Consider the following 26,045-nt stretch of genomic DNA (forward strand, 5'->3'; position numbering starts at 1 on the left):
CTCTAATCTTTACTACTTATACTTTATTATAATAAAATCTTTAATTTTTATTTTGGTACAATATTATAGAAAAATATTATAATATTGTTTGCAAAATAAATATCTGATATTTTATTTATTATGTATTAAGTTGTAGTTTATTATAAATGAATAATCATTTTTTTAATCATTATTTATTATTATAAATTAAGCCAAAGTAATACTATACATAGTCTATAATATTACTATTGATAAAACTATAGATTACGCTTTTAGTTAAAATTACTTTTACACAAATAAATTCATATTATTTTTTTCATTTTTTAAAATAAGTAAAATAAGAATTAACATTTTAATATTATTTTTTTAAGTAACACGTATAAACGTAGACTGTATACACTATAGGTAATGTTCAATGTTGAACTAAAAACTATTAATATTATAGATCTGGTATTTAGTTAATTTGTTGTGGTCTGTAAATACCTTATTTGCCAATATGAGAGAATTACTAATCAATTTCTTTGTACTCATTCAATTTTTCCTTTTTTAAAATTGCTTTTGATACAATTTTTCTGCATTATTGATTTCTTGAGGAAGAAATGTTATGTTTAATTAATTTACTTAATCATTCACTTAAAACAAATTAAAATATTAAAAAAATAAAATAAGTTGTTAATTTATTATTTAATGATAATAATAATAATTTTTAAGAGTTAGATGTTCCAAGATACGTATTTAAAATATTTTATTGGACTCAAATATTGCATAAAGACATATATTATTATTTATTAAATGTACAACAAAAATATATTTTAATATATAATGTACTACGTACTAAGTACTCACTAGTTTATAATTTATAATGTGTCAATCACTTATGTATAGACATATTTCTTTCAAAAACGTTGACATTCAATGACTGAAAATTATTATTATAAGTATTTAATTAATGATGTATAATAATAAGTTATCGGATTCTTGGATATTATAACTCTAGTTCAATTTACAATTAAAATCTAATTTTTTTTTACAATTACCTGTACAAAACTAAAATAAAAATAAATAAAAAAGTTAATTAAACAAAAATTAATTTTGTAACACTTTAATAAACAATAAATTATTCTAAGAATCAATTAAAATTATTGCTCTTAGAAATACGAATTATAATTAATGAAAGTTTTAAAAACAATTAATGTAATTATCATTTATCGAAATGAGTAAATCATTTGTAAACAAATACATTATGTATTTATATACTTAAAAATATTTGAAAACGTTTCAAAATTATATTTAAAACAAAAAAAAAAAATATTAATCAGTGTTATATATTTTTCCCCATAATATACTAAATATTTCACACTGTTTTACCTTCAGAACAAAGTTTAATGTTTTATCCTCTTTATAATGTTATTACTTTTTTCATTGGAACATTTTCATTTTATAATACATTTAAAAGTTAAAACTTGAGTATAATATACTTGAAAAATATTCAAACATGCAAATGAAAAAAAAACATTCTTTCCTCTCGTTCATAAGTATCAAACTGTTTTTATGTATACAAAGTGTATCTTATATCACTGTATTTACTTCAACTCAATGTTTTTAATTGTAATGGAACAAAAAACATCAATTTTCAATATAATGGAAATGTATGGGCTTCTTTAGATTTTAAATAGGTCATTTTACATTATATGTATTAAATAAATATTAAAACTAAATCTATAAATTTATAAATATTTTTTTTATATACACCTAGACAGCTAACTTACAGCAAATATAATATACATGTTTATAAAATATTTCAAACTTTAAATATAAATGTTGATTTGTTACCTTACTAACTCCAGTCATCAAAGTACTATAAATAAATTAATATTTTTGTTAAATGGAGTAAACTAACCTTACCGTCATATGATTTTATAGCTCGATGGTCAAATAAATAATTTATTGACTGGCGTGACCTACATGATTGGGTAAATATTATTTGAAGGTAACGTAAACTGTGAAGTAGAGTGCTTTACGTCCTCTGAATAACATCATTTGGCGTCAATTGTTTGGGCAATCAAAAACACTGCAGCAAATAACACACGATCGTAGGAAGAAAAAATTTCATAATAGCTCAGCATTAGGATCTTGTGAATAACACAAGTTATCCCAGTTAACTAGAAATTTCCAACTGATAACCTAGCTATCTTAAAATCCCAAAGTGCATGGTAGGTACATTATTAACATTTTTTAAATCGTCCACATATTTTGATGATTTTCTTTATAGTCGCTTATATGTTTCTACTTTCTAAGCGTAAAATCAATATATATATATATATTTATATAAATATATAACAATGATAAAATAAATAATCCCTAAAACACTTTAAATCTTTTTAAACATTTAGAAGTTCTATGCATATTAATAAAATACATAATATTAATGAATTTATGTAACACCATAGAGTAGATTATTTTTAATAAAATAGTATACAATAATTTATACATAGCGGGTATCAAAAACTCTTTTTACTTTATTAACTTAAACATAGCATAACAGTGTAGCATATTACCTTAAATTTAAAGCATTCAAGAAATCAATGCATGTTAAAACAAATTTGTGTAGAAGTTAGTTAAGAAAAATATTCAGTGTTTTAATAGAAACAAACAATATTTTCTTACTCATCAATAAGGCTCGGATTTTAAAGCATAATAAGCAATTAAAAAACACAAGATTGCTTTAAAAAAGCAAAAAGGAAGTATATTTATTTTTTAAAAAGGACGACCAAAAATTAACACGAATTAATTATAAAAATTAATAAAAAAATTTGAAATATTTATTTTAATTAAAAAAAGAATTAACTACCATGTATTTCCCTAGATTTTCAGTAGTGAAACTGACTATTGTCTGATTGAATATTTTTATACGTAAAAAACAAACTTTCTAGTCTCTACATCCATTGAAGTGATCGGTGCATACTTCATACAAAAGGTTCAAATTATAACACTTAAAAATTATAAATAATTATTAATCATCTTAAATTTTAAAATGGTTGATATCGATGTTATAGACATACTGGCCATATAGGTACAGCAGGCTATGTGTATATCGACAATCTATATGTTTAGTACATTTAATAATCAAGCCGATAACGAAAACAATAATTATCTAATACAAACATTTAGTCCACATTCTGGGTTTTTACGTTTCTTATTCATTCAATTTTTTATTATTAAATATAAAAATTCTACAGCTGAAATAAGTGAAAAAAGCAACAAAAGCATTTATATATATAAAAAAAGCCGAAAAGGCAAAAATAAATTGGTTTATTTGGAATCAGAATGACGTGAAACGAATTTATGTTTAAAAATTAGATTTATATCCCATGTATAAAAAAAGAAGCATATGCTATAAAATCCGAGCCCTACTCATCAGTTTTTGATGACTTATATATGTAAGTCTACATCAATTGGACATTTTTAAAATGATCAAGTGTCTACTTAGAACAAAACTGACACGCAATAAAATTTTTTATATTGTATTATTTATCATAAATTATATTAAAATTTAAGTATCAATTATGCAATAAATAAATGCATTAAAATTTTAAAATTTGTATTTAGCACTTTATAAAATACATAATAGTAAACTTATATTAACATTATGTAAAAAACAACTAAAATTCAACAAATTTAAAATTAAAATGACATAATATAATATGATTTTTTTTTTTTTTTTGATATTTTTAATGTCGTAATAATATCATTTAAATAAAATTGTACTTAACAGTATAATTAATTAATAATAATTCAACTTGTTTATTACACAATTATTTTAAAACATAATAAAATTTAATTTATAATGCTTATCAAATCAGTCACTATCTTCAGAAACAATAAGATAAATTATATCTTTTTATGTCTTAACGTTCTGATAGAAACTAAGAAACATTTCTGAAATAAAACTTAAAAGAGATAAAAATTCAGATTTTTTTTTGTTCTGTTATTTCTAATGTATCAATTATAAGCTTTTGGTAGATTCGTAAAAATTGATTCTTTTCGAGATATATCTAATGTTTAAAAATTTTCATTTTCATCAAGTGAAGTTTTATAAAATACTACATTTTTGTTTTCCTTTGAATAATAGAACCATTTAAAAAAACGAAGTATACATTTTTCACGTTCTACATTTTGTTTTTTGATTTAGTATTTTTTTTTTTTTAATAAAACATTAAAATCAAAAAAGTTATTTTCGTTAATTTCAATAACTAAAAATTTCTTTTTCCCGGTCAAACGAGTAAACTGGATCCAGTCATATAATGGTTGATTTATTTTATGCGTGGATATCATCGTGTACGTGCTAAAAATCGACTGTTTCTAGTAAAGATCATCGTGACAATATGGCTTTAATATTGAATTATAGTTTTAAAACGAATATTTAATTAATTATAAACATTATAAGATTATTAACGAATTCTTAAAATTGTCCACAATATTGGATAAGGTTAGGTTTATGTAACAAAGTAGCATTTACATTCGTGACTTGGTCCCTTAACACTCACTAAACATCGCATCACAACTGTATGACAAATTTAGTGGACTTGTGAACTTTCTCACAAAAATCTATTTTGAGCTTTATGTAGATCTAAATGCACATCAATATAATTTGATAATGAGAAGTCAAGTGACAATAACAAGTGGCACCATTAGATACGGCTTAAAATTGCCTACATTTTTAACGTATAACGTGAAAATCAATGAAAAATAACTAGGGTACTCTTCTCACTAAAACCGTCCATTTTAAATTGTTTAATATAAAAAGAAGAAATGTATTAAATGATTGTTATAATATTAAATTTTTAAATACTACTTAATATACATTTTGTTTGAATATACTGTAACCTATTTAATTGATTTTTGATTATCTAAGTAACTTGCACGGAGCCCTTCAGTTCTATTATTTTAAGTACCTATTTTATATTAATTAAAATTATCTTATCTTAGGTGATCTAGTTAACTAAGTATCTATTATTTAATATGTTAATACTATTGTACTAAATGTAGGCCTGTAATATTTTCATGTAGTGTACCTGAGTCCTTATGAACGTTAACATTAATAAATAATAGTTTAAATAATGTAACGATTAATCACAATTAGTACATTAAACTACTAAATTATGGTAGATGATTAAAACTTTATAAATATTCATATTTTTTAAATTGAATTACTATTTTTCTAGCTCTATGCTACCTATATCTACGTATATGATAGGACTATATTATAATATTTAATTAATATTTTTTTTCTTATAAACTAATACTTTACTCATTATCTCAATGTATTAACACAAGCAGATTTAATACCATTTGAACTAAAATCTCAAGCGTAACTACCTGTACAATCTAGTTACACTGTAACACACAATTTACTTTCAATTCTGTACATAAATATATAATTTTGTACATAAGTTGTTCCTTTATGAATTAATAATATTAATTAAGTACGTCTATGTAAGTAAAAAATAATTTATGATACCTAAATTCAGGATATTTTTAAATTAAATCGAAATACGAAATGTATTTATTTCATGAAATACTTTAGAAATTATTTAATTGATTATTATTTTTAATCATATGCCAAACATTTAAATATATCAAATATTATACATCATAAAGCTATATAATTGAGTGATAAATTGCTACTAAATAAGTATTAAAAAATTAATAAATTTATTAAATAATAATAGTAATAGATTTAGCAAATAAAGTACAAACTAAATAAATATGAAAACAAAGAAAAAAGAATATTATCAATCATATAATTTCGATTTAATATTATAACCCGTTAGCAATTAATGTCAAATAATATTTATGATAATAATAATACCAATATAATATAATATAAAATTTAAAGATCTGGGACACGAATCATCAGTATCATTTATGATTTATGGCTACATAGATACGATAATAGCATTATAAAATCACAGTTGATAAATAATCTTATATGATTCAAACTATGAGCAAATTCCCAAAGTACATTTTTCATGATTTGGAATTTTAGTTTAAGAAAACATACTTTTCTTAAAGCGTATGGTTTATACTTTATGAATTAGTGAAATATTTACCCTAAACCCCCGTGAATAACCTAAAATATGGACCAGATTACCCTCCCACCATTGATATTTTATAAATACAACTACATTAAATTTTATATTTTTATGTGATGACTAAAATATATATATTTTTCGAATCATAATATTATATGGTTTATGCAAGGTTGGCAGCTTCTCCAGTTAATATAGTAGGGATCAAAATTTCTGAGAAAAAAGTTTTTTGTAGATAAATAAATCCAGTTTTTCTCTAGATTTTTCTTTGCAAGTATTAATTAAAATTTATTTTATTTTTTCATTTATATAATTAATTATAAAATCTTTTTATTTATTTAACTAAAATAAAGTAAAGGAATAACAATGATATACAGTCACGACTTGTGAACGTTAAGGAAGGTTCATCCAGTAATGACACTTCACCATGAATTTTAAATTTAGAAATAAATATACATACATAAACACGATTACAATATAACTATAAAAAATATCTATATTTACAACACAGCTGAATACGAAATTTTACTGAGAACAACAGTACCTACATACTATTGTACTAAATTTACATTTCCTACTTTTTGATTTGTTTTTTAACTAGATAATATATATTTTATGCTAAAAACGAATAATATATATCACAGATATATTACATTTGTAATATACATAAACTAAATATGTATATCGTATATTCCAATCATAACAGCATACTAATAAAGGTGAAAGAATGATATGGCCTACTGTGACAGGCCGTATACTATAGAAAACAAAAATACCGATAAAAATTATTTAAAAAAAATCATTAAAGTGAGCACTTAATTTCAATATAAAATGATTATTTCAACAAAATTTTAATCCACATTATGTACAATTTATCATTTATACAAATAAACTTATAAATGTATTTACTAATTAACTTAAGTAAAATAAGTTTATTCAGAAAATCATGAAAATGTTTATGGACTTAGTTCATATTTTCAATTATTAACTTCTTTATGAACTAGTTACATTTTAAACGAACATTCCAGTGTTTGATTTATGACACATCAGCAAAATTGGTGATATTATCTAAAGACAGAATACATATACTTCTAAAATACACTTAATTTTCATCGACGAAAATTATAAACAGGCATTTTAATTATGTTCCAAAAATATAATTTTCCACGGTGGCAGATTTTCTCCATAAAAGCTTAATATTTTAAAACTACTTAATATTAATTAAATGCATTATTAAATTATTACGAAATATGTTATTATTAAAATATGTTAAACAGTAATTTATTTCAATATGACTATTTATAGAGTGAATATTATATAAGGATGCAATTCACTTTTAAAGAATATATACGTTATAAATTCATTAAATAATGTACATAGCAAAATGCAAATTCATATACATTACTATATTATGTTATATTTACAATAATAAAATACAGTTATATTTTTTGGAGAAAATCTCAGAGGCATCATTTAAGCATTTTCCAAACTTGTTCAAACTTGCCTATTGGTCACTAACATGTGTTATAGCATTGATTAATAGTTGAAGGAAAATTCAGCACTTGATACTAACCAATAATTCAAGATAAAAATATATAGGTACTATTCGGTTGTTGCAAATAATATTATATTAGATTCCCCTAAGTCGTTTATTGAAAGAACATAATACGAAAATTTGTTATGTGAACTATACGGTTATACACATAGCGTATCTTTAGACTTAGAATACCTAGACTGTATTACTGCATAAAATAACTTATTACATTATGAGCATCGTGTTGCATGTATATCTGCCTTGACCTGTTTGCAGATTGCTACGAAAGTCAATGCGACATGTGAATATAATAAATATAAACACTATTAATGTGAAAGATAATATCCTCGTACCTCGTGCCATTGTAAGATAACTTTAGCCATTTTCTATTTACATTATATCGTGATGCATATTATGCAATAATTATGAGCATATGCTCGGTAATATTTTACGGGTATTTTTCGACACAGAACGATTCAGAATTTTTATCCATTCGGTATTCAAAGTTTACAAAGTTTAGGGGCACTCGATATCACTAGCGAAAATTTACAGGCATTAAAATCAAATTAGTACTTATACATACTTTTTGTTACGAAGTATATAAAACGTATTCCATAAAAGTACTAATAACATTTATAAAACTAAAATATGCAAAAAATGTATTACGTCGAATTTGTATAATAATCGATAAAATAATAATATAATTATGTATATTAATTCAAAAAAATGATGATTGAGCCCAATATATTTAAAATAAAAATGGCTAGGTAATATATTTAGGTAACTCGACGATTTTTTTTTTCATATATTTTCATTTAACAAATTAATTTTAGCATGTTGAAATATGCATTTTAAATTTGTAAGTGTTGTATAAATGAAAAAATAAAAATTGATTAATTATACTTTTTTATTAAATGCTATTAATAATACAGTTCTACGTATTAAAGTTAATATTATACTAGTGAATTACACTTAACTAGATAAATAATAAAGTACACTCAGAATCACCATTCTGCAGTGATATTTTCGATAACTGTACCTACTCATTTTTTTTTCTTGCTGAAAATATTTTTACATCAAAAAAATGTTACTATTAAGCGATAAGATATAATGACTTAAATTATAATAAAATAAATATTTTGAATCAAAGGGAACTATAAAAATAAAACCTGTTGATACTCGTTAAAATTTGAATCTGTGAAGAATTAAGTACTTTTTACAAATAAAACCATCGATCTACGTTTCTCTGAACTGTCGAAGAACTTGTGAGATATATTTATAATGATTTAAACTAGCAACCAGCCCATATAATTGAACAATATAGAGCTGAAATAATTTATTTATAATTTAACGATTTTGACGTTGAAAAATGTAATGATTTTAATCCACGTGACCCATTTTAAAAGTGTCAGGGGTTCGGGTTTGAGATGTTTCCTTAAAAAGTACAGCATTTTCTGACTGGTGAATTAGTGACAGATATCTCTTTTTAGTTGGACGGAAAAAAACTAAGTACAAAAAGAAGGATTTGTACGTTGCATGGGTGGATTACTACGTTAACAAAGTGGGTTGAATTTGTTGCCAAGAAGTTTGTGTGGGCTTAGTTACTACTAAAACTTGGGGGAAAAAGCAATTATCACAGCTATTTTTTTAAACAGTTATCATTTACATCCGCACAAAACTGAACAATTTTATCATTTTACATCTAACAAAAATGAACGTATTTCACGTAATTCGTTGTTCAGTAAGCCTTTGCACATTCCTATACTCATTTAGTTATTTGTTCAAAATAATCTCAATGGTTTAAAGTAAAATGTAAGTAAAACGAAACCGTTCAGTCTAATTTTCAAAAACTTTTATGTTCAAAATGTTTTTAAATATTTTTTTCGTAAGTAATATAATATTTATAAAAATCAAAAACACAAGTTAAATTAATTGTCAATCGTAATTTACTATAAAAACGTTATTGTAATACTTTGACTCATCAAAAATATCCCAATAGACTCAGTGTTTTCTTAAAAGTTATAATGGATGATAGTGACATGTTTTGATATTTTATTAATAGTTACATTATTCATCGTATTAATTATTATTAAACACGATATTCTAAGATATCGTGGTCAATAAAATTGTATTTATAACTGATAATATACATTTCTTACTAAACAAAAATACCGCATTAATTTTAGTTTAAAATACTTAACATGTGTATTGTGTAACTAATATGATTAATCTTATTTTACCTAAAAATACTTTATATACCTAACCATAGAATATAATGAAACCCATAACCTAAATATATTCATGAATAATCGAGTGTAAAACTGGCTTTTGTTATCGTTATACCAAAAAGGAATAGCGTTCCGATGCTGATAGGTATGAGTATGAGACTTTTTTTTTCACTAACTATACAAACATTTTCTAGGGATCAGAAAAAATCACTTTTTTAAGTTTAAAACGGTGTCATATTAACGATGTAGAGGTTTAAGTTACATTACGAATGCATATTATAGATTTGTTTATGGATATATTTGTTTAAACATTATAAACACAATATCCGGTATCTCAGCACAATAAACCGAAGATTGTAGTGTTTATTCTCAGGTTACATAGACATAAAAAATACAGTAAAGCATACTAATGAAACATACCAACTTGTAATTTAACAATTCTAAAAAGTGAACTTAAAAAAATGTAATAAATCATGCTTGTTTATAGAATTTTATTAACATTTAGTGGACATAAAAATTTTATTTTTACTCTTCTTTTGCTTACGAAATGATACCTATTATTCCTCAATGTAGAAAAATCTGGCCAGTCATATATTGTTTTATAATGATGTATTTAACAACGACTTCATTTACTTTTGGAGGAAAATTATCAGTTAAGATGTTATATTTTATCTTTTATTTAATCAATACTACTCTGTATGGAGTTCAGATTACATACCTAAAATTTTATTATTCAATATTAGAGTTTGATGTTAAGTCATATACAACATACATAATTGTAAAGCTCAACAGTCTATTTACTATCATATTTAGATACAATAAGTTCTATCACATATATTTAGATTTTAAGTATTAGTATTAAATCAATGTGTGTATGTGTTTTTCATGTCTCTATATACTGTTTCTTAAAAGTAGAATAAATACTACGAACTTCAACTTCGAAATAAATTTTTACTAATACATTGGTTGTATAGTTAATTTGTTAATTTCCAAAGTGTGAAAATTAATAGTTCCTATTTTTTAAAATAATCAAGATCAATCATTGGATTCAAGTTTTATACATCCATTATAACAGAAATCAATTGAAACATACTGTAAACTTGAAATCTACTGTCCACATGAATATGGATAATATTATGATTGCCAGAATTTTTTTAATTTTTTTTTTTGACATTATGGTTGTGAAACATTTGTTGTTCTTATAATCTAGACTCTAGAGTAAAAATATAATAAAAATGAAAAAAATATATTATATGGCTATTTGCGTGATTTATTTACACCAGACCTACATTATTATACGTAGGTACCTATCTATAACTCATTTATTTATTTTTATAAATGGACATAAATTCATAACATTATTAAAATCATATTCACATATCGCATTTTGTATACAAATTATATATTATTATGTTATTTAGCCATAACAATAATCCATCAATATTTTATACCATTTCCATTATGGAATAAATTGTGTTTATGGTGTCACCGATCACCAACAAACACCCATACAAAAACTTTATTAGAGTATATGTATTGCATCGTTATTGTATACGCGTCGTTAAACTACCAATATTTTAAAACCAATAGCATATCGGTTTTTTTTTTTCAATCATGCAATTGTATGTATTAAATACTAAAAATACACAACATAACAAAATGATTTTGTTTTTTTTTTCATAAAAAATCGTTTAGGTCATCATAATACTGTAGTACATGTATTAGTTTAATAATTAAATTCATTATTCATGATTATTAATATTTGAACATTTATTTTATAGATGTATTTTGAACAGCTTATAAAATGATCGTTTCAGTAATAAAGGGATATAGACTCTTAAATAATATATTTATAAATGTAGAAAAATGGTACTCACTATATGCAATTATTTTTGGTTTTATTCTTTTCACTATGACATTAATATGCAATATTCTCATTGAAAGGTCATAACAACCATTATAATACTATTATATTATTGCTATTCATAACACAAAATAAATTTAAAAAACACAAAATTACTTAAATTTTTAGGTTACCTATCACACTATATTTAAAATAAAAAACTTATCACAATACTTTATAACATAAACATAATTTATTGTAATTATAACAATTAATAAAAATATCAAAACATAATTTGCTTTTTTTTAGTGGTTGAATTTTAAATGTTAACTCAATTCATTAAAATTACGAACATTTTAAAATTTTTTGAAGTTAAAAATGTATATAATTTAATATCAAATTTTAATTACTAAAATTTTTAAATTGAATAAAAGTTTTTTCATTAGTTTACGTTATAGCATCTTTTAATCATCAAAAATACATTGGAGTGATTTTTTTTTTATGGGCATGAGAGTATTGACTAGTATATTACGTTAATAACAATAACATAATCAGATATAAATAATATATACATATGATTAATTATTTTTTTGCATTATTCTAGAATCTAAATCTTTTTGATCTATTTCCGCTTCCACAATGTGTTTCCGTGTTCCTCTATGTAGTTCCATATATTTTCCTTTCAACTCTCCTAAAATTCCTATGTCTTCTTTGATGTGATTCTCTCGTTGATGTCTAGTTCTTCCCCTTGATTATACTTTATTTTATTTCCATTTCATGACTGCCCGTATGATTTGATTTTTTCTCTTCACCATGTGTGACCTGCTTATCTTATCTTTTGACTTTTAAACATACCGTTCATATTTTTAAGATTTATTATAAGACTAATATTTATTGATGCACATATCAAGTTAAATGTGAACTGAATGCTCTAAATAAAACAACAAAATAGCGCCGGAAATATTTAAAAGATATATAATATATACAACATACTACAAAATTCAAGAAGCACCAAAAGGTGTACATTATACAACAGACGCTTTCGAGTTAGAAGAAACAGTAAGCATTAAAATAATATTTGAAAACGACAATATAATAATATACAAACTACCTAAGAATTGTTCAATTTACTCAGCTAAAGGACTTGCCATTTGAAAAGCTATACAAATAATTATGTTTAAAAACTACACTGTCTAAGTATACCTATTATTCTTAGTAACTCCTTAAATGTTAAAAACAACATAAATAATAGGTACAACGAATCCAAGTTATATTACAATCTTCATATAAAATAAAATAGACAAAGTCAAAACTAATAAAACACCAATATCACTCGTCTAGATCCTGAGCTGTATAGCATAAAGAAAAATGAAACTGAGAATAAGCATGCTAAACTTACTATATCTGACTTAAACACATTCATATGATGAATTCAAAAACTTTATAAAAATGTACATAAGACAAAAATGACAAATATTCTGAACTAATCAGAACACCAAACTAAAAAAAACAAAGAGTTCAACATTCAGATGAGAAACCCAACTCTTATACGTAATGAAAAGACTTACCCACGGATTTCTCGTTACAATAGAAGAACCCTCTATATGGGAAGAATGTGGCTTAACGCTTACAGTAAAACGCTTATTAGCGAAATACTAACGATACGGTATCCTCAAAATCTCAACATGACAAAAAACAACACTACTAACCCTAAACAGAACAAAAAAATTCTAAACTTCTTAAAATCAACAATGTTAATTAATAAAATACAATTTTAACGATAATTATAACATAACATTGTGTAAATACTTAAATTAAGTTTAGCTAGAAATTAAATAACTGTAACTATAATAATTTTCACTGTTAATTTTTTTTTTTTTTAAGATAATATGCCATGATTATATTGATAACAATTCTATCACAGATACTAGGCATACAACTAATAGACAAATCAATTATTATAAGTAATAATTTAAATAAATTATAATATTATATCCTGAGAAATAAAGACTACACAACTCTACAACTCTCTGCTCAGATTCGATTTCGTATGCAACGACATTTATAATTAAATTTAAATTTAAAATTTTTGTATACATTTTAATTTTAAAATTTTTCAAAATTCCAAGTACCTACATTATTTCAATTGTTTTTTTGTGGTCATTTTATGAAAATTTATACCATTTTATTTTTCACCCCACCTTGTCCACCTTTGTCAACTAATCTTAATTACACTCAGATTATAATAAAATTACAAAGATGATTAAATACTATCTAAGAATATGGTATACCATTGTAATGGTAACATAATATACCATAGTTACTTATGCCTGTATCGGCCTAATAAGTAAGACGTTCGTGGAAACGAAATAAATACATTTATAAGCCCGTCAGATAAAATCGGTGTTTGCTTAAAACCGTGGAGCACAGAAAATCCTCGTACATGTCCGACTCAAATACTGATAAATTATTAATGAAAACCTGTGTGCATGTACATATTTTTAATGAAACCCTATAACATCCACTGTTGACGCGTGTAAACATACCTCACGGTAAATCACTTCGTGGTGTCCGATATAAAACATCGTTATCCATATTTTACATACTATTTATTATATAAATTATAAATATTAAAAATGTACGGTACATTATTATTGTAAGGTATATATTGTGTGTCTACCACTGGAGATTCTTAATCATCGTTCTCGCCACGACGGTATAGGATTTTGTAATGTAACATCATTTTGCACGTTCTACAATTTTTAAAACCCTGTTTTCGTCATCACAAACAATGGATAATATTATAATATATAATATGACATAAACTCAAAATCTGTCACATTTGTGTTTAGCCGTGCGACGTCCTAGTCTTTGAAAGGCGTGTCCAAATGAAACTTTCCGATACGTTTAGTACACCACAAACCTGCACGGTTGACACGTATTTCTACAATGTGATATAATACTATAGATAATAATAATTGTTGATCCACTGCCTCATAATTATCCTCTAATTCATATTTATTAATTATTGTTGCGATTGTCCTCATTAGTTGATAGAAGGAGCCAAGTGAATTTAGATTTTCTTATCAAGTTACTTTCGGGTAAAATAGATTTTTCATATCTCCTATACTCCGTTAATTTCAAAGTTCCTTCTTTTTCTTCAAATAATAACAACCAATTTATGTTCCGATATAATATTTACCACAAAATATAATATTACATGCTACTAATGGATCTTTTGTAAGAATGATCGCAAGAATTACCATGCATATTTTCGTATTTGTATTACCTTATATTTCATAGTACTATGTCTATATATGAATTATATTATTATGTAACGATTGAGATTTTAATAAATAATATGATATACAAGTATGGTTACTATACTATATCCTAGTTAAAAAAAAAAAAAAAACAAAAGTTCGAACGTTCGAACGTTAAAACTCAACTAAATATGACCACCTATTAAAGCAGTGTCTGCAGACTACGTCCCAAAAATAGATTACGAATCCAAGAAATTCCTATTTATTTTCATATAATATTATATGATATCGTGTTGTATTTTGCCTTTTGTGTTTTTGACATTTAATAATTATTATAGACGATATTTAAAAAATAATAATTATATTTGTTAATCTACAACTCGTTAGCTTGTCATAACTATACACATACAGTTTAATAATTTGCGCATATTGTTTTACGTTATAACGTGTAAACTGTAAAGGACAATAATCGGTTAAACGGAAAAACAAGTCAATATATTTATAGTTAATACACTAAACAAAAACAATAATTCACTCGCTCACACGTCTTACATTTACTAGTTACAATGTTGAAACGATCCATCATTCGCAGTGAAACTCATTATAAAATATTATTATAGTTTGCATATGACGGGTTAATAGAAGGAAAAATGGAATACTTTGATAAAAGTAACTTTGAAAGTGAAGGCTTCATGTAATACGATGTATAGATGTATTAGATGAAATGTCGACTACAATTCCTATCAATATTTAAATTAAATATTCCCTGAATGTGTGTTTAACAAATAAATATTTGTATTACGTTTTCAGTTGTCCAGATTATATTAAAGTGATGAAACAATATATATTTTATAAAGGTATGCACGATAATTTACTGTTTTTTTTCTGAGACAGTATTATGCTATAATAGGGGTGAACTTATTTACTAATGAAAACTTCATCATTATTGTTATTCAGTCTAGTCGCATAACTGTGCAGTAATCATATCAAACTATGGTCAATTGCAATATTTTGGTTTCTATACTATACAATATTATATAGACCTAAGTATTATAGTCGTATTGGACATATTATATTCCAGTCATGTCCATATCTAACCTTCGTCTCGACTTATTATATTTCCATGGTTTCAATAGCTTAATACGGCAAATTGTCGATATTTGATATTATTTTACGGCCGTTTTGGTCTAGACATAGGTATCGTTGTCTCTTGTGACTTGTATGTTAAAACATAATAAAAATATATTATATTTCATTATTTATATTGAATATTTCACTATATTATATTCAATAGACCAACTAAAGTTATAGTATTGGTGGTCCTATATTTGTCAATATCAACCACTGCATTAATGAACTATAAATTTCAATAATTTTCTATGAAAAATTTTAAATATAAATATAACTACACAACACATTAATAATATTTGTTTTTCAATTATTAATTGTATTTAATTATATACTCTACTATTGACTTGGTATACCTGTATAGCTATTATAATTGATTATATTTACTTTACAACATTTTTTGTCAATTATGATAACATTATTCAATGTTCAGAATAGGTAGGTATTGCAGTTAGTAAAGAAACTCCAAATAGTTCTTTTATCGTTAATAAAATAAAACAATACGTAGAAAAAATTATAATCTATATAATATTTGCCTTTTGTCTTTGATAATTAAATTGCATACTATGTACTCGTAATATACCAACTAATGCAATTTTTTGAATAATGTATAATGATTTTATCAAAATCTGGATTATCTCTCATCTGATGAAATCATAAAAGCTGACTCCTTTCAACGTTTATAATAAAATACTATTTTAATATCGTTAATATAACTGCAATTGTCAATTAATAACTAACATAATGTTCTTGTTTTAGAGTTATGGCATTTGTACAAAAAGCTGTCGCACGTTTATATGAACCCGATAAATTGGAAACTCTATTAAGAGACTTGGGCAAGAAACACTATCATTATGGCGCCAAACAAAAATACGTAGACGTGAGTATAATCGATTTAGTACTGTCTTAATAATTATTATTTTAGACATTTCAACGAAATTAAATTAATTTAAACTGTATATCCCAACCCATTTTAGACGAAGTACAAAGTAGGTATACATGTTTGTATAATGTATGTATAAAGTGTTAATGGAATACACAGTATACTTAAAAATAATAAAATAATGTGTTAAATTTATTTCAAAAAGTTTTTTTTTTTTTTTGAAAAAAAAACCTATACAATTTTAAAATTATGAAATATATGGTATTTTTTATTTACTTAGTTGTTTTAATATTCTAAACTAATCAATATTTATAATTATTTAAATATTTAATCATTTTATAAAATAAGTTTAATTTTATAAAATCCATAGACAGTAAATCCACATATTCTATGCTCACTGCTCAATGTATTCTCATTCTTTAACCATTCATATTTTCTACAAAAACCATAAATGCAATATTTTATTTATTTATTTATTTATTTATTCATTTATGTATTTATTTATTTCGGATGTCTCTCACCTATACTGCATCATATTATTCAACTCAAAATGATGATGTCTATTTCACTATATTTCCTCCTAAAACTAATCATTAACTTTATTCACGTATTACATTTGTAATAATTTATTATTTAAGTACCGTAAATTGGTGATATTTCTATGTTCCATCGATATATTCTATGTTTATTCATACAAAGAACTAATCTATTATTCAATAGATTTGAATTTTATCCTATTCAGTAGTACCCATAGATATATAACACAACATATTATTATTTTGTATTATATATTTATGATAGTTTCTGTACTCTGTGTACTCATAAACAATACAATGCAATATTATTATTATTTTTTTCGGGATTTTTATTAATTGTAAAAGCTTCAAAATCTAGATTTATTAGCATAAGCTTTGCTTGAATATAGTATTATAGCCTATAGGTCGTTATTAAAACAAAAAGTATATTATTAATAACTATACACAGTTTTTACTTAAGTTTATACTTTAAAACAAAAGATGCATATTATAATCATCATTTTACTAACAGTGTGTAAAGTCATTCTCTCACTTATTCTCTCTCTCTCTCTCTCTCTCTCTCTCTCTCTCTTTATTAAATCATCAATTATTTATTTTATTATAGATACTTTATTCGATCTCTCATTTTGTGTTAAGCAGGTTCACAGCTACGACGATTATCGTGCCGTGAGGTTTATACTTTATAGTATTCTGATTATCTGTGGTAGTTATGGTATAATTTTACTAAACCATAATCATCAGGATATTTCTAGGGTTGGACAGAGATCATAATTTTTGGACACAATATAAATGTGAACCCGGCTTTATACTTTACTCACCTGAGGCAGCTACGGTGTTGCCTAGGTGATAATAATGTATAATGCATTATGCGTATATTATTTTATTATTGAATCGAAATAAATATTAATATAGTTTGTGTCAAAGTTGTGCTCACTCGGTCGAAAGATTCGAACGCAAATCGTAGCTTCTATATGGAAAATATATATGTACATTGTTGCACAGTAAATAACGACTTAGGAATATTTACTTTGTATTCATTTAACGACCCCGTTCCTCAGGCGGCCTGTTAATGCTATAGAAATTTACCAACCTACTGTAGCTTACTCTTCGTGCAAACACGATTTGTATACGTATTCTAAGGTGCTATATTATACTATACTTATACTTATACTATCCTTCTCACTCTCTCTCTCTCTCTCTCTCTCTCTCTCTCTCTCTCTCTCTCTCTCACTCACTCATTCTCTCTCTTGGTATTTCGTTACATGTACTGTCTCAATTTGACAGTAAATACCAATACTAGCTCGTTCTGTGATACTTGATAATTTGATACAGAGGGAAAAGAAAATTTGCCCAATATACAATTTAAACATGCGCAATGAATTTATTTTGAATAAAAAATATATGCTCAACTTGCAATGAAGTTTTGGTCTTTAATATAGGTAGGTAGCTAATAACTTTCACTGTCTATAGCATGTGTATAGGTATCCATACTAAATTATGAAGTGTGTTTCCCTTGTAGGGAGAAGATTTATTTTATTACTTTATGACTTTTTTGTAACCCAAAATACTATAGAAATTTTCACTGATAAATTATTTTTAAGTATTTTTTAGACAAATCATAATTAATACTCGTATGTTTAGGAATTGAAGTTTGGTTTTCCAATCTTAGACAATTTACTATAATATTTTTAAAAAAAAATGTAATTAAAAATGTAATGGATACAGTGACTCCGTGATTTAACTTTGTTGTATGAATAATTTATAAGATAATATAATGTCTAAGTGATAGTATGTTATTAATTCCTAGATTTTTTTTAAGATATTTTATAATTGTTATTTGTTACTTAAATAATATAATATAAATAATAATATGATAATCTGATATACTATTATAATAGGTAATATGTAATTAATAATTATATATGTTATTAAAATTATTTCAACCTACCAAACTACTATTATGTATTATCATTTATAATAACTTAAAGTCACACTTATTACAGTGGCCAACGCAATGATGAGGTAAGCTTACTTCTCAGTTTTTATTTTTTTAATCGAGTACATATTATATTCGGTCTCTTAACATTGATAATATTTTATCAATATAACATAACAAGATCTTTTAAATAATTTTTTAGTTCATTTAATCGTATTATTTACTAAAAGAAAATTCAATCGTGTTTTTAACAAAAATACACTAAATAAAAATTCTTAATCTTTTTTGCTTTTTTTTTTTTATTAAATTTAAAATTATATTTTGAACAAATATTTAATTATTGCCCTTTTTAATTAGATAAAAGCATATTCGAAAACGTTTGTCGTATAAAAAATTATCCTCTTCAAATAAATAATTTGCATTGTCAATAAATGAGAAATAATATGTTTCAAACTGTAAATTAAATAACACGTTTTCGAAATAAACCTACATTGAATGTGTACATTTTTAATTAGTGTCATATGGAAAATGTACATATAGGTACGTTTATTTTGATATCGCCTGCAAAGAAACTTATTTATTATAAAATAAACTAATTTTTGTGAGACTCGGTTTCTAAAAAATTGACAATTAAAATGTACATTTGAAATTAAGTCAGGATATTTTTTGTATAAATAAAAAATATTTTTTTGTCAAAGGTAGTTGAGCAACAGTTTATTTGGTATTAAACATAATCAATATTAATATTATAATGTGAAAACTTTTTTAATCGTAAAATCCAAGTTTTTGACTATTTACATATAAGAATGATTTAATAATCAATAAAAAGAATCAACTTTTAATTCGAACTGTTTTGTCATTTGTAAAATTAGTATATAAGACGCTCATACAAAATATATTTTTGTGTTTGGAAACTATTGATGATATTTATAACATATTTATTTTTCCGTCCGTTCAAACAAATTTCTAAAATCTTTCTTACATATCAAATTAGTAAAGCACTCGATAACAAATATAGTTTTCTCACGTTTTCTTTTGTGTATGATGGTCGATAAATATAATAAATACCTATTATAATATATATTATATTATTATCTTATCAACACAAATAAAATTATCCCCAAAACCCTGAACACTAAGCAGTTCCTACTCTGAGGACTAAATGATGGTGCACGATAATGGACTTACGAAATGTAATGTGTGTAATAATTACGCACGCACCACAACAAGCATATAAATATAGACCTCCTCCTGGTCACTAGGAAAACTTTGCCCTTTTTTCGTACCGACCCCGAACGATAAAAACACCCACAGGGAACGATAATTCGCGTGCACTTAACCTAGACCACACCCGGTCTTACCGTACACAGGACAACATCATCGTTCCGGCACGCAGCGACCGTGCACAACATATTTTGATTACCACGGCCACATCGTCGCCGCCATTATTAATCTGTTTTGGCAAGAAGGACTTATCGGAAACGAAAGCAATTACAATCCTACTATGCTATCCTGAAAACGTTGGATTAAAAAAAAACCCCAATAATGATAATTAAATGGTCGTTGAATCGTATATTACACGGTAAAATCAATGTGGAAAAATGTGAGTTTTTTGCATCGATACACGAACATTTCGTTTCGAAACTTTTGCAACAATATTATTCTTTGTACGTGCACTCGTGTTTAATTGAACGCGATGACCGGTAGCAATTTTGGCGTATTAGGAATACTTACCATCACAGTTATTATGCACTATATTACGTTTAAAATTGATATATATGGGCAATCATATATTCCCAGTTTTCAATGCTATAGGTTACGGAAAATCGTGAAAACTCATATAATAATATCATATAAATACATGTTATGTTCTTTACCACTTTTGCCGCTTAACATTGTTATACATTATGCAATCATTCGTAAAATAGTTGTTAATAGTGCGTCTTATAAGTTTTAAATGAAAATGTTGGTAAACGAGGAGTTTATGCTCATTAGCAGCCATGTATAAAGTACTAGTATATAAAAGTTTTTTCCTCTCCGAATGGTTGTGTTCAAACTGTTGGAACGCTTTTTATGTACCTGATACAGATAAATCGTATTAAACGTTACTACACGCAGTGCTTAATTGTTGTATACGTATATTATATGCATTGCACGTTGACTGTGAACTAAATGGAAATTATATGTAATGTAGACAAAATTTTAATTAATTGTGTTTTTATTCAACTATGCTATTTTCTCGAACATTTGAATAAATTAAAAAAAAAAACAAGATACGATATCGTCACATAGCATCATTATTCACATTTTAAAGCCTTCCTAGGTACATCCTAGTTATAAGCGTTGACCTCTCTTAACTTTTCTTAATCGTTTCAATATATAAATACATTGTACATAAACACAGAATATTTAATATAATTCAATTATCAGTCAAATTGCAAGTCCCTCGGGGCTTTTTGACATTTTAATTATAAAGAAAATAATCAAAAACTATTTCATTACAAATTGATTTCTGTACATTTTACACATTTATTTAGGTAAATAAGTATAAAATAAAACATACCAATATAAATATAATATTTTTTACTTCGTTTAGAGTTTGAAATATTTCAATATCTATTCAAATATTTTATATTATTTATTTAATTTCTTTTAAATAATATTTTACATGTTGTAATTACATATTATGACCTGTGAATTTTCTTTTGCTTTGTTATATGTTATAGTACTGTATATTATATTATGATGTAATAGAAATTTATTTAGTGTATAGTTTCGTTTTTTTTTTTTCAATTATTTTCCACTGTTGTGTTTTCTTACAGTTGATTGGACCTCAATTCATTATGGCCATACAACCGTCGCTAGTCGACCGATGGACTGAGGAAATGCATTCGGCGTGGACAGCATTGTTTTTGAACATGGCGTACATTATGAAAGGTTCGATGGCAGCCGAAGAAAGGTTCAAAGTAAAGAAAACTGCCACTTAACCGACCAGTCACCATTTGTACACACCAATGATTATTATTTTTGTTTTGTGAATTAATGTTTTTGTTCTATTTTTATTTTATAACGATACAACGTTTATCTATTCAATACAATTGGACTTAGACAAGATTATTATTATTATTCGCAACGTAAGTTTTGTTAGACATTTATATTACATTATATTATTATTATATTATAGAAATCGCACGATATTTTCTTCGTTAAAGTCAATATCTTACGAAACAACGGCATTGTTTGTACAGCAAATAATAGTTAAATTCAAATATATATATAATAGTTATAATAATATTATATTGTAACGATGTAGGTATTATTGCATTAATGTGAACGGTTATGACCATGTTATTATACTGCTTGGAATTAAAATAAAAACAACATGATATTGACATGAATGGCGTTTAAATATTGCAATATGATTTATCCTTTTTAATCTGAAATTATTGGTACCTAATTTATTATTTATATTAATATTCATTAACAAAAGTTAATAAGACATTATTCAAATCATCACTAAAGTCGACACAAAGTAAAAAAATACATAATAATATGAATATGGTTTTTATCCCATCGACATTATAAATTTGTGTTGAACGAAACAAACTTATAATTGGCTTTTAATTTTAAATTGATAGAAAATTAGAAAATAAAGTCTTAAAAAATAAACTTCACTCTATATACCATTCGACAGCTTTTATACCTAACGTTAAAAATGTTTCATTCCGACACATGTGTACGTTTTCAACATTTTTACCATGGTAATACATTATTGATACTACATAAATAATTTATATAGTGATCGGTCAAATGATATAAATTTATAATATATTTTATAAGGTTATTTTAAGCCCAAAAAAAAAAAAAAAATAATAATAAATAAATAAATAATAATAATAATATTTCCGAGTAAAAATAATAATACTGCCTTGCGTATGAATAGTATTTTAAATTCATATAACTTCTTTTTCGTCATTAAATGTATAATGTAAATATTGTTTGAAATTAAAATATTATATTTAGTAACATTAATATTATTACTTCGTGTCAAACAACCACAATTAGATGAATATGAACAAATTATAATAAATCATACGTAAATAAGTAAAATAAATATTTACAATTCACAATCTATATAGATATAAATTATTAAATATGATAAAATAAAATAAAATAGATAAATTGATCAATACATAAAATTAGAAATATAAATAAAGTTTGGAATGGATATAAATGTATGGTAACATAGTTATCAGCGTTACAAATTAACATTAATAAAAATCATACCTTAATGTTACTAAAATATCTATTTAAAAATCTCACACTGGACAAATTAATTAAGCTAATACAATATATTATTATGTATAAAACTATAAAAATGTAGTATACACATTAAGCTTTAAATTATGATTATAACCTACAGGGTTCAAGACTTAAATATTCATTTTTTTTTTTACTTAACTTAAAATCTATCAAAGCATCATAAAAATAAATGTCAAGTACAACCATTTATTTTTTATATTTAAAATTTGTTAATGCATTTGTTTTTGTTTTTTTTTTTTTTATGTTATTTTTTTGCGTTTTTGCATACTTTCTATTTTGAGTTAACGCAGATGCTACCATCTGACAAAAATCTGATTTTTTTTCTCTATTATTTTTTCCGATATGTGCTTACGATGGAACTTCACCTTTCGCCTTTATAATCAATATTCGTTTATAGTTAATACCATTGATTTAAACTATTTAATTGCTGTTGGTTAATACTCAATAGTGATTTAATGTGATCACATCTAGATTTAATGCCTGATACTTTAACTAAATTATAATATTTGAAACATTTAATTAATTTTCACAAAATCTATGTATTATTTATTAACGATAGATTATAAATGCCAAACAAAATACTATATAACTACCAACATTGTCAGTATACACAGATAGGTAATTGATAATAAATAAAAACTATAGATCTTTAAAACTATATGAAACCCTAATCACGTTTTTCACCAATGCGGACATCAAAAAATAACTTCTCCAATCGATTATAGATGTTAAAGAAACTACAAGCACACATTGCAAACTGACGCTTCTATCATACTAATAAAAATTCCCAACTACAATTTTATTTTTTTTAATTTTTTTTTTCAAACAAAAATGTCTAGTCTGCAGTCTTACATATTTTTTTCTTCGTCGCTCCATGCTCATAATTGTATAATACTAGATAGTTAATATACAACTCCGTTTTTATAAATATTTCAATAAATATAACACAATACAGTTAAAAATTAGATACCTATTAAGTACATTACTATTATTATTTTGTGGAAAAAATACCTCAAATCTTAACTTTAGCATCTAAAAAAAATGTGTATAATTGATACTTAGTGAGATGTAGTTAAAAGTAAACATTATCAGTACTTTTTTAATCATTTGAAAAAAAAAACGGAAAAAAAATCAGGAATACAACTGAAAATTGTATGCAAAACCAATTTCCTATTTTGTTGTAATTCAAAAACATAAACCACGAATACTTAAAATTTACTTACCTAACGTGATTTATAAGTCACAATCAAACAAACTTAGAATCGTTCTTCGTAGCCAATTCAACTCAAATTTAACATATAGGTATATTACAATATGACTTACTCAATAAAGAAGTGCAATCTATAATATGTAGGTGACTATGTACCCTAGTTATATAAAAAATGTACAACTAAATTTAAGGGGCAATTTTAACTTGAAAATTTTAACATCAAACTGTAACATACCTACCTACCAGAAATTTATTTTTAATAAATATATTTTATATTATACTACCTAATTATATTGGATATAATATATTTTATTTATTAATGATAGACAGGGCCAAACATTACAGAACGAATATATCTTAGTAGAATATGCGCAGAATCATATTAATTAAGAATAGCATAATTGATCGCAAATTAAGCAAAGAGCTGGTTTGAAATCCATTAGCTATAGGCGCATTAAATGGTCAAATGGAAGATTTCTGTTTTAGTGAAGTACATATTACAATACAGTAAATACACTACAATGACTTACTCAATTACTAAATACACTCAATACTAGAACGGTCATACTTACTTTTCCCCATTTAACACTTTCTAATTTATATTATTATTTATATTTGGAATTTTCTTTAGGCTTCTAGGTACGGTGGCAAACGCATATTCAGCAAACAAAAATTTTTTAACAATATTCAACTATGAATTTCTTCACATCCAAAGCTAAAATAAAACAATATTGCTGAAAATGTGGGGTTCTTTATTTTTCCAGTAGTGTTAAATTGAAATTCGTGGTGTACAATAGTGTACAATATAATGAAAATAAGAAACGAAATTAAAATGAATGTGAGAGACCGATGGTAGCAAATTACGTATAACCAGTAACCACACCGCGTAGCAGACCACCAGTTAATTATTATCTGCCCAGCAGAATCGTTACAATTCTAATTTCCTTATCATAGTTGTATGGAACTTATATAAGTAATGTGATTATTTGGCTTAACTTATTGTACAAGCGTGAAGCGATAAAACGAACTAATTTATTTTCTTATGTTTGCGTATTTGAGTATTTCAACTTACTCGAGTATGAAATTTAAT

The 26,045-nt window shown here is 24.7% G+C and overlaps 1 protein-coding gene across 1 annotated transcript in view; it reads left to right on the forward strand.

Annotated features, from left to right (window-relative positions):
* The window catches only part of LOC114119898 (neuroglobin-1-like), a 90,294-nt gene extending 67,463 nt beyond the window's left edge, over positions 1-22,831 (forward strand). Inside the window, exons 4-5 of the mRNA XM_027981637.2 lie at positions 16,827-16,947; positions 22,245-22,831. Coding sequence (XP_027837438.1) covers positions 16,827-16,947; positions 22,245-22,409 — 286 coding nt within the window. The 3' untranslated portion in view covers positions 22,410-22,831. The remainder of the gene's footprint in view (positions 1-16,826; positions 16,948-22,244) is intronic.
* Positions 22,832-26,045: the final 3,214 nt, after the last annotated feature.

This window comes from Aphis gossypii, chromosome 2 (assembly GCF_020184175.1).
Source record: "Aphis gossypii isolate Hap1 chromosome 2, ASM2018417v2, whole genome shotgun sequence".
In the NCBI taxonomy this organism is placed as follows: domain Eukaryota; kingdom Metazoa; phylum Arthropoda; class Insecta; order Hemiptera; family Aphididae; genus Aphis; species Aphis gossypii.